The sequence below is a fragment of the Elaeis guineensis genome, chromosome 5 (genome assembly GCF_000442705.2).
Source record: "Elaeis guineensis isolate ETL-2024a chromosome 5, EG11, whole genome shotgun sequence".
Classification (NCBI taxonomy): domain Eukaryota; kingdom Viridiplantae; phylum Streptophyta; class Magnoliopsida; order Arecales; family Arecaceae; genus Elaeis; species Elaeis guineensis.
Genome location: NC_025997.2, coordinates 5,097,717 through 5,108,628, shown reverse-complemented (window position 1 = coordinate 5,108,628; position 10,912 = coordinate 5,097,717). Strand labels below are relative to the sequence as shown.

The window sequence follows — 10,912 nt, the reverse complement described above, 5'->3', positions numbered from 1 at the left end:
CAGATGATTGGCGAGGCTCCACACTAATTTAAAACTCTTCTTATTTAAGAATATGATCTTAAGCTATACCCTCTCTTCTCGTTGCATTGCAACCACCTCATCTTTATCAATGTTTTAGTTTTACCATGGAGAATTATAAGATGAGTTAACACCTATATCTCACTCTACTCTTAGGACTCATTTGGTTCGGAAAGAAGAGAAAAAGTATGGCCAATAAAAAAAATAAGTTCGATAAAAATTTTCAAAGAAAAAGATCAAAGATTGGAAGGTGGTATTCTCGTATGACAAACTTTTATATTTCATGAAAGATGCATATTGATAAATGAGGCATGGATATTGACTTTTTCATGAGAAGGGAATTAGAATTTTTTAAAAAAAAATACCTTTGAAATCTTGAATAAATTATGATAAGACTTTTTTTTATTAAGATAAATAGATATTTTCTATCATTTTTTAAAAAATAAATAAATATTCAACTAAATATAAAATATTCTGAAATGTGCCATTATTTTATAACCAACTAAATATATCAAAATTATTTCTTAAACACCATATGCCCAACCGATTCACAGAAAAAATATTCAGGTGGAACCAAACCAGCACTTCTTGTGCTCACTTCCAAGTTCCAACCAGCAGTTTATATGGAATCTCGGCATTCGATTTAGCATTCCATTCAAATTCCACACCGAGCTCCCCAGTAGGTGGCTCATCTTTTGGGAACTCCAAAGCAGCAAATGGAGATTGCAGACCCAGCTTACACGAAAAAGACTAAGTACTGGCCAGGAGAAGTAAATTTAAGTCAGACACAAGGAGGTGGCACCTTCAGAAATCTGCCAATCCTAGCACCATACCATAAAGTTTTCATGGATCAATGGTGTACCATAGATAGGGTCCAGTGTCGTATTTCTCGAGGTCTAATACAAAAAACAAGACATGGTTTCTTGGGACCGCTCACATTACCTTTTAGGTAAAGGGACCATGGATACTTACCCAAAAAAAGGAAAAGGGACAATGGAAAAGTGGGTGGCCACAAACCAAGAGTGGGGTGCCGAGGAGGAAGCGTGTCAGATAAAAAGGCAAGATGGGACTCAGGAGGTACCTTGATTTGTAACGAAAGCAACACTTCATACCTTATGATTTTGATTAAAGACCCAACACAAGGGAATTAGCTGATGACAGAAAAGGAGTGCAAAGGGAAGAATCTACCTTCTTTACTTGGAGCTCCAGCTTAATCCATTACTTTTTAGCTGGTTAAGGCTGAATCAAGCATCTGCACCGTGGCAATGTACATATTTATAATTGCAAGTCTGGAAAATGTATGAGTTGGGTTTTTTGAACATGTTTTTTTTTTCTGAATAATTGGCCATTTTCTACAGTAGTTCTAGAGCTTTTACCAGCCTTCATTATGTCTCATTAAAAAAAAGTGGGGGGTACTATGCAAATTATCTAAACTTAAAGCATTGTATATCTACACCATGATGGTTACACCGTTATATATATGCAGTGTTTATTGCAGCTACTATTTGACATTCTCATGGTCATGAGATTTTTAATATTGGTTTCTAAAAGAATGTCTAAAATATTTTCTTTAGGTTGATGTTGTTTTAAATATAGATTCTTTGCAATGCCACTATATCATTGTTCTATGCTGATATAATGACTTATACCGGTCGCAGATAATATAATTTAGATCACCAACTGAAGCCTGAAGATACCATTTACCAGCAATCAACCAAGCATAGTCCCCAACCACCTAGAGTTCTCTTGGCAAAATTATGCCCATATTTGAATTTCTTTTATGTTTTGATGAAGGCTCCCCCATCGGCCTAAAAGGCTGCTGAACAAGCTTGTTTAGGTCAGTCCGACATCCCTCTCCTCAGCAAAGATATCCTTATTTTGATCTGGGTTGGTGGCTTACCCACGTCGTTCTCAAAGGAAAAAATTGCTCAGGAGGTTAGGTTTTACCACTGTGAAGCCGCATGTGAAAGAAAATGGCCATAGCGTGTTGAGGGCCTATTTGATATTATATATATATTTTTAATAGAAATATAAATTTAATATAGAAAATATGTCTGATTATTATATTTTTATTTTTTAAATAACTTATATTATTTATGAAAAAAATGAAAAAAAAAAAATTTAAGTAGGTTGTAATCTCTCTCCTTCCAGTCTCTTTTCTTCCATCGAATCCCGGTCGCCATCGGCCAACCACCTTGGCATTGTGAGCTTGACGGCCATCTTTGTATCCAATGCCGAACTATCCCCATCAGCAGACATCGGTTCCATTCCCAGTTTCTTTTCCTCTATCATTTCATTTCCTCAACTGCCTCGTCAGACATCAAGCTCTCCATTGTCCTTGCCATATTGCTGATTCATCCCTCCTTCCTTTCTCTAGTTGTTGCTGATGGTGTTGTAAAAATAACAAAAATAAATATATTTTAAAAAAATATAAAAATAATAAAAATAAAATTTGTATTTTTAATTTGTTTTACACAAAATGACAACGATGTCTGACCAGCACCAGCCTTGTTAGATCGTACCGGCTTCAGATGGATTTTGATAAACATTACTTTATTTGATGGCTTTCACATTTTCCATGAGCACTTCTTGAACGATGTGATGAATCTTGTTGAAGGCAGCCCAGGAAGGAGGTTGCTTCCAATGTCCAATGACCTGAACAGGGACATGACAAAACGACATGCTATGGAAGACCAAGCAACCAAGAATCTCTCGAATCTACCACACTTTTCAGCAAATAATAAAGAATCTCTGTGTTCTACTTTACTCCTTCGGTACCCGATTGTGAGGCGTATCAGCATTTTCTCGTCCCACATCCGTATATTTTCACTTGCCACGCCCAAGCCTTCTAAAATAGCAGCATCAATAATAACTTGAGGCAGTTCTCTGGTGAAAACAAAAATGACGGTTAATTTCTACCAGGGATTCCCCTTTTTCTTCCTCAAAGAAAGAGGTGCATCTGTTTTTGTAAATACTGATGACTCCAATATTCGACAAAATGAAACGGCTAATTCGGCCGGCTACAATAAAAGATTCAAAACATCATTTATTAACGGCATTCTGCTGCAATAACTGTTGTCGAACAGACTCGAAAGAAAATAAAAGATTCAAAACATCATTTTCTCTCAGAAAAAAAGGAAAAAGATCAAAGATCATAACCTTACCCATACATTCTGATCCAAAATGACCACAATACCATGAAAGCACCTTTAACGGAGAGAGCAACTTAGACCACTGTTAAACATTATACAGTCTACCACAAATCAGACAACTCTTTTGTATGCAATGACTACAGAAATACTTGTATCTTTATCACATAAGCGCTCCTTTTTAACTTAACTAAAAGCTACTACACATTTGTGATAAAAACTAACAAACCATGCTGAGGCAAACGTATGCCCTCCTAATATACGATGCATTTTATTTTTGTGTGCACTACCTGGATTGCTAGCATTTTATTCATTGTGAGCTGTCTAAAGCAGACATATACTTGGTACTAGGAGACTATATATATTTGTTCAACAAACTCAGCAGCTAACAGACTGTGCAATCTCTAATATCTGAGCTGCCTCTAGAAGTACCACTCTGTTCACGCTCTAAGAAGCAGCGGAAGAAGGCAAAGACATCATCATCATCCTCATCACTGTCAGTGTCCGCACTCGAGAACCTACTCTCTGCAGATGTTGAAGCTTGCCTTCGTTGCAGTCGCAGCACATGCATGACGACATCAGGGGAGAGCGTTATTCGTGCATGAGCCTCTCTGCACCGCTTATTAGCTGCCATTATCTGCCATACAAAAGAGAGATCATAATCTAGAAACCAATAAAACTTCCTGAAACTTAAGTCAGTGAAACATAGGTAAAGCAGTAAACCTGTTTTGCATTTCTTGGAAGTGGACCCAGTTTATCAGCTACCGGAGTCCAGATCTTTATGTTAGTATCATATCCACTTGTAGCAAGAACAGGATCATGAGGGTGAGGCTCAACACAGTTCACAATGCGTGTATCAGCACCCATCATGCACATTAGCTCACCCCCTTCTTTCTTCCATATGTAAACATGGCCACAGTCTGATCCACTGACAACGTACTCATTGCCGGGTCCAAAGAAATTGACCCCCTTGACTGTTCTAAAATTCCTATGGCCTGAATATACCTGCGGTATTATAAGCTTTTGCAAATTTGCATCAAGTTTGACAGATCGTGGGTCTGGCCCAAGTCCCATGTTCTTCGAAAACAGGTAGATAAGCTCATCATTATATGAGACAAGTAATTCACTTGAGCTAGAATATGCCAGTCCAGTGACATGGACTGTCTCAGTACCAAACAGATGACAGGGGCAGAAAGTATTCATAGGTTGATTTGAAGTACTCGATGTGTCCCACTGACAATTCCTTATGTCATAAACGCGTGCATATTCATCTGAACCACCTATAGAGAAATGGTAAGGGTTGCATGGATCTATGACCATAGCATTCAGTCTTATAGGTTGTCCATTCCCCAAGAATGAAGAGCACATTAAAAGCTTGGTAGGAGCATGGCTTCGCATATCAAACTGCATAAAAATCAACATTCGGTTTTTGCAATGTTAGAAATGGGGAAGGAAGGAGGTGGGAGGATCAAAATGAGGTAATGATAAGGTGATCTACCCGTTGTACTAAGCCATCCTCACCACAGCTGTAAAACACATGAGGAGTTCCTTGTTCTATGGCAAGTCCATGCACTCGACCATTATGTAACCCAAGCTGCCTGGTGGTGACTTGACCATTCTCCATAATTTGGCCAACCCTAACCTAATAAGCGTAGAACACACACACACAAAATAATCAAAAAATTAAAATAAAATAAAATACAGGTTTCTTGGATGCAACAGTTAATAAACTTATAGGTGACATGGCTATCAGCTGTTAGCTATTAAAAATTAATCTCAACAAAATTTTCAAAAGAAATTCACTAGAGCATTGGTTGGATATCCACAAGATTCAGATTAAGAGACTCGGTAAAATTGTTATTACATGCCCCTATCAGTTGTAAGAGTTGGGCAAGGGGCATGGAAACTAATATAAGACAACATCCAGATGCACAACTAATATTGGAAATCCAGGTTGAGACTCGGTAAAATTGTTATTGCATACCACTATCTGTTGTAAGAACTGGAAGGGGCATTGAAAGTAATATAGAATGATATTATTTTCAGACAGGGTGATGTACAACTAATATTGGAATCCAGATAAGGAATGGTTGGCAAATTTCTATACAAGAGAGGAAGATGGGGTGGATGGACCAAAAGTTAATTCTCATACTGTGAAGTGAATAATGATTCGTAAGCTGACCCTTAATATTCAAGGTAGGATTTGATACTATCATAATGTTGTCTAAAAAGAACAAAAAAAGGAAGAAAGATACAAAATCATGTGCTTACAAGTGCATGATTTTATCTTTATTTAGAATTTCTTCTTCTCTTTTTCCTGTAGTGGATTGCCAAATCAGACAAAATCAATTCTTTTCTTTTTCCCCCTAATTTTAATTGCCATATCAAACAGATCTTTCATCTAGTTTTCGCAGATGCGAAAAAATAGTCCAATTTGTATTTTAGAAAGACTATCTCAAAGATGGATGAACTGTAACTCCAGGCTTGTATACTAACCAGTTTCTGCAATAACGACCATGGGATGTTGACTGAGATAAATGAAATTTATGCAAGAATTGCAAGCCCGACTACTTAATAGCACGATCATTCACCTAGATTTAGTTCACGTGCTTGCACACATATAGATGCAAATTATCATGAATGACCTAGCATATTAATAGGGCAGACATGTTAATGAGCCGGAGAGGGAGCACACGAATACAGGCAAATCTGACATACTACTAATTCCATACATTTTAGGTAAGAAGGAAAGGCGCAATATTTGAATGCGCTAAGTATCCTTTGTATAAAAACAATTCCATCCTAAGCCAATGCATAAGCAAGCAAACCTCGTAATGGAAAAGAAATAACTGTTGATGTTCTAATGTGTGAATACAGGATCATCTTTTGAAATGTGGTTGCCTTGTGTTGTGCAGACTTGCACTTGTATCTGAAAAAAAACATGGTCCAAAGTCCAACTATGCATAGAAGGGCTATGTTTTGTGTTCCATTACGTGTATCAAAGAGATAGCGAATATCAAGTGCAAGTAAAACTGCAAGGTAGGGATGCAACTTTATGGAGATGGAAAAAAATCATCTTCTTAATTATATTTTTCTACATGAAAGTTAATGCAAGAGTTTTCATGGTCACAATCATAAGGTAACAATTTAATACGTAATTTCATTCACATGCTCCTTGCTTGACTTAAAATTGTAAGAAACAGAGACTAGAAACGTGAATTTTCTTTTTAATTAACATATATAGGGATTTTTTTTAAGGAAAGAACAGCACTTAGAGGTTTTAAAATAGGCTTACCTGACCATCAGCTGCAGATGTTATTATGGTACGATCATCAGTATATGGCATAACTCGCACATCAAAGACATTATCCAAATGACCAGAATGATATATGATTTCTTTACTTTTAGTTGCCCAATTCCAAACTATGATATCTTTATCATCAGAACCAGAAACAAGAAGGTCACCCGCACGGTTGAAATGTATAGTGTTCACACAACCCTGATGACCATTTAAGTCCCCATAGAAACTCATCCGCTTCACAAAAGCCTAAACATATAATTAGAAGGTAATAAGAACAATCAGTGTTCTGAATTCTCATTGCATAATATGATTCTGCCAATTTCTTCAGCATATTGTGCAATTTCTCAAGTTATAATATTTAGAATAAAACAAAAGCATGAACAACCTTTGTTCTCGAATCTATAATCTAAAGCTCCTCAGAATCTACGAAAGAAAAATATAAGCTACCAGCATTCCAGCAGTAGTAAAATTGATGATGCATATGCTAGATCCACCATAATATACAACTGGGAACTTTGGTACTGCTATTGTATAGTTATATGGAACCAGAAAGTTTGACATTACAGATTTTTTTTTTTTTTTAGCAGCATATCTACTTGATAGCATCACCAACTTGGATATTTCAGAGTACCGATCATTTTCATCCAAGGTAGCAAACTAGGTTTAAAAGATTAAATGGCTGCCAGATTACCTAGGATCAAGATGAGTCTCCATCAAGCAAAATTTTTTTTTCAATTCCTTGTCTTCCTAAAGTGATAGTACATAAATAAATAAAAAATATACAACGACTGGTAATACCATGATTATGAAGATAAGATTATGTGTCATACACTCTATGCTTGTTGTATAATGGTGAGATAGTGGTTCTGCATTCCCTTTGTTGTTATTTAACAGACATACATATATTTTCAACCACATTGAAGAATTCAGGATCAGATGAAAGAAGTGGTGTTTGTTATAGTAGACCAGCTATTATATCTGCAATAAATAACTGTTGTAGACAACCTATATGAGACAATACAAAAAGCATGAGGTAATGGCCATGAACCAATGCTCACCACTTTATATCAGTTCGAAGGTATTCTTAAGGATTAAATAGGATTATCAAACAAGTGCACTATTCATAAGCAACTCGTGCATAGTACAAATCTAGCTCAACTTTACATGAACTAATCTAGAGCTGGTGTTCCCAGCTTTTGACAAATACAAGCCAAACTCAGACTGACCTTGTTAATAGTCGCACCAAGCTCAAGCTGGTGTAAGCTCACTCAAGCTTGGCTTGTTTACACTCCTAATGGAACAATCCACGACCTCACCCAAAAAATACTCGTCGGAAGGTATTATTTAGGTTCTCATTCCTATATAAGTACTCAAGATCTACCTAGTACATAATCAATATAGAACTAAAGATACGCTTGCATGAATCCTCACATACTCTCCTCATTTAAGACTTGACGTCGTCACGAGACTAAAAGTCTAAATCTATTTAAATTTAATCACAAGTACTACGATCGGCCCGTGGTTAGCCCCAATAGGCCCCTGCTACATTGTCCCCTACTCCACACAGGCCATGAGCCCAATCCACTTGATACCATTTGTAGCAACCCAATACTTTCCCCAAAAAGTCTAGCTGGAAGGTATTATTTATTCCTATATAAGTACTCACGATCTACCTAGTACATAATCAATATAGGACTAAAGATATGCTTGCACGGATCCTCACATACTCCCCTCATTTAAGACCTAACGTCATCACTAGGCTAAAGTCCAAATCCATTTAAATTTAATCACAAGTACTACGATCAACCCGTGGTTAGCCCCAATGGACCCCTGCTATATTGTCCCCTACTCCATATAGGCCATGAGCCCAATCCACTTTGATACCATTTGGAACAACCCAACACTTCCCCCAAAAAGTCTAGCTAGAAGGTATTATTTGGGTTTTTTAGTCCTATGTAAGTATCCAAGATCTAAAGACACACTTGCATGAGTCCTCACACCTAACCTCAAGGGTTCAGATAAAAGATAGATTCATCCATTCCAAATTCTCCCTAGTTCATACAAGAATTCATGAGTCCGGTTCTTGACTCCTAGCCATCCACATGGATGGGTTCCCCAATTTGATTGTACTATGTTATGCCATTTTCAATCACTCGACATTGCCTAATGAGACCCAGGACAACTTCATTGAAAAATCATTGAAAACTCAATCGTATCTTTTCAAGATGAAGAGATATGGCAGATTGATTTGGAAAACTTGACAACCGTTTACTTAAAACCACAGACCAGAATGCAACAAAATGGTGGTAAAGAACCAACTCTCATGCCTCAGTTATGGAAAAATTAAAATTAATGCATCAGGAACCAGAATAGACCAACATATGGATCCTCAAATAGAAAGTGAAGGCCACATATATCATTGACTAAACGATCGTTAGAAATTGACAAAAATCATTCGAAATCGACAAAAATCATTCGAAATCGACAAAATCGTTCGAAATCGACAAGGATCACATTTAGTAATTTTTGGAAGAGAGAGAGCTTGCCGCCAAATCAAGGTATATGGCACAGCTCATCCAGATTCAACCACACAGACAAGCAACGGCAGCAGTTTGCCTCACAAAATCTTAGAATTGTTGGACTTCTATCCTTTCAGCTAAGCTCATGTCCTCGTTCGAAGTCTGGCCATATCTTCCTCATTTAAAACAAGAAAAGGCAAGCATGAAGCAACAGCCATTAGCGAGCTTCCTAGTGCCTCTGGAACAGGGCTCACAAAATGCACAACTACGGACAAATTTTGATAAGGTACGACTGAGCAAAATTTCCAGACATGGTAGTGAGGGAAGGCCAGAGTAACGATGTCGGACGTTTACCAATTCCAACGTAGATTACAAGGTTGTTTGCAAATGTTGTAGTTTTTTCCTCCTCGCATCACCACACTCAGCAGGCCAATTAACCACGCATGGCAGAACCTGATGGGGGAAAACTCGATTCTTCAACTCGACACACTAGATAACTTGATATAGTAACAGGGTGCTACTCAAACTAGTAGTGCTACAAAAGATACAAAGAAAGCTGAAATTTTTTCCAACCCCCAAAAGATAACCAGATAGAACAACTAGTAAATAGTAGCGGATCATGGAACATTATTTCATCAGATTATATGTACTACAAATCTCAAAAACAGCATAGACATGAAATCTGTATCAGTTATCAAGTATAATAATTAGCAGGGAAACAAAAAAGGAAAGACGAAAGAATTGAGGAGATGAAGAGTATAGAGCCAGCAAGACCTCATGGCTCTGGATCCGGCGAGCGACAACTCGAGGGCGAGAAGCTCCCAACTCCCGGTCCCAGAGCTCCTTGACGCCGCGACCAGGCACCATGGACGCCAGCACCCAGTCGTCAGTATCGGGGCACCGATAGCCGGCTAGAGCGGCGATGATCCCCCTCGTCTTGGCCGAGCCAGAAGAACTCCTCCTCAGCCTCAGAAAGAATAAGGAAAAGGGAAAAAGGGCGAAGAATGGGGGCGGGGGAGGTCATGTGATCCGGCGAGGGTTTATATAGAGGGAAGCGGACGGTGGGGAGGAGGAAGGCGACGAAGAGGGGAGGGGTCCAGGTGGGGCTTAAGTGGTGTCGCCACGGAGGGGAAAGGCTTTTCGACGGTGTCGTCTCCCCAAGGTAATGCAGGGCATCGCATGGAGGGGTCGGTGGCGTTAGCGGACTTGCACCCGCGCCCACGCCCTCGTCTGGGCGTGGGTTTGGGTGTCGCATGCGGAGGGATCCAGCGTGGCTGAACTGAATTCAATTAGAAGGTGTGGCGGTAATTTTGATTTCTAATGCCGTCGCCGATATCACCAGCCCGGATTGATTTTTTTTTTTTTTCCTTTGGTTAAGGTGAAGATATTGGTTATAATTGAGATGAGTGTATCCGGCATTCCTCAATATTTGTTCATCAAAGCAACCCAAGCCACTCTCTTCCCACAAATGAAGTAACAAGGAGAGTTGGGTGACATAGAGATAACAAGTTGTGGAAGAAAATCCAGATAATAGAAGTATAAGTGCAATTAAAAGGTAGATGCTCTGTAGTTTATATTGTATGGTGTTACAAAGGGCAAACAATATGAGTATTACTATATTTTCGATAATCCTTGATAAAATGTTCAAATATTAAAATGGTTGGGATTCATGCATGATGCATTTAGACTGGTCGAGAAGAGTGCATCAAGAATATATGGGATTGAGGATAATAAGTTGAAGTGAAGTCCATGTTCTGTAGTTATGCTATATGGTGGTAGTGAGAGCAATTGGCATAAGTATTCCATATCTTTTTTAACAATACTTGAAATTAAAAAGTTTATAATAATTTGAATACATGTGTAATGCACTTATGGTGATGAGAATACATTATGGATGATAAACAGAATGGTCTATAAGATGAATA

General features: G+C 38.2%; 1 protein-coding gene across 2 annotated transcripts; it reads right to left on the bottom strand.

Annotated features, from left to right (window-relative positions):
* Positions 1-3,049: 3,049 nt before the first annotated feature.
* LOC105044656 (uncharacterized) lies at positions 3,050-10,190 on the bottom strand. 2 transcript variants are annotated; one of them, XM_010922623.4, is made up of 5 exons: positions 9,762-10,185; positions 6,463-6,714; positions 4,666-4,809; positions 3,891-4,571; positions 3,050-3,804 (listed from the first exon to the last, which is right to left on the bottom strand). In XM_010922623.4, the coding sequence occupies exons 1-5, from the start codon at positions 9,852-9,854 to the stop codon at positions 3,553-3,555; spliced, it is 1,422 nt and encodes a 473-aa protein (XP_010920925.1). In that variant the 5' UTR covers positions 9,855-10,185; the 3' UTR covers positions 3,050-3,552. The 2 variants fall into 2 exon arrangements, with proteins under 2 accessions (XP_010920925.1, XP_010920926.1); XM_010922624.4 differs by lacking the exon at positions 6,463-6,714 and having other exon boundaries at positions 9,762-10,190.
* Between the last annotated feature and the right edge of the window lie 722 nt (positions 10,191-10,912).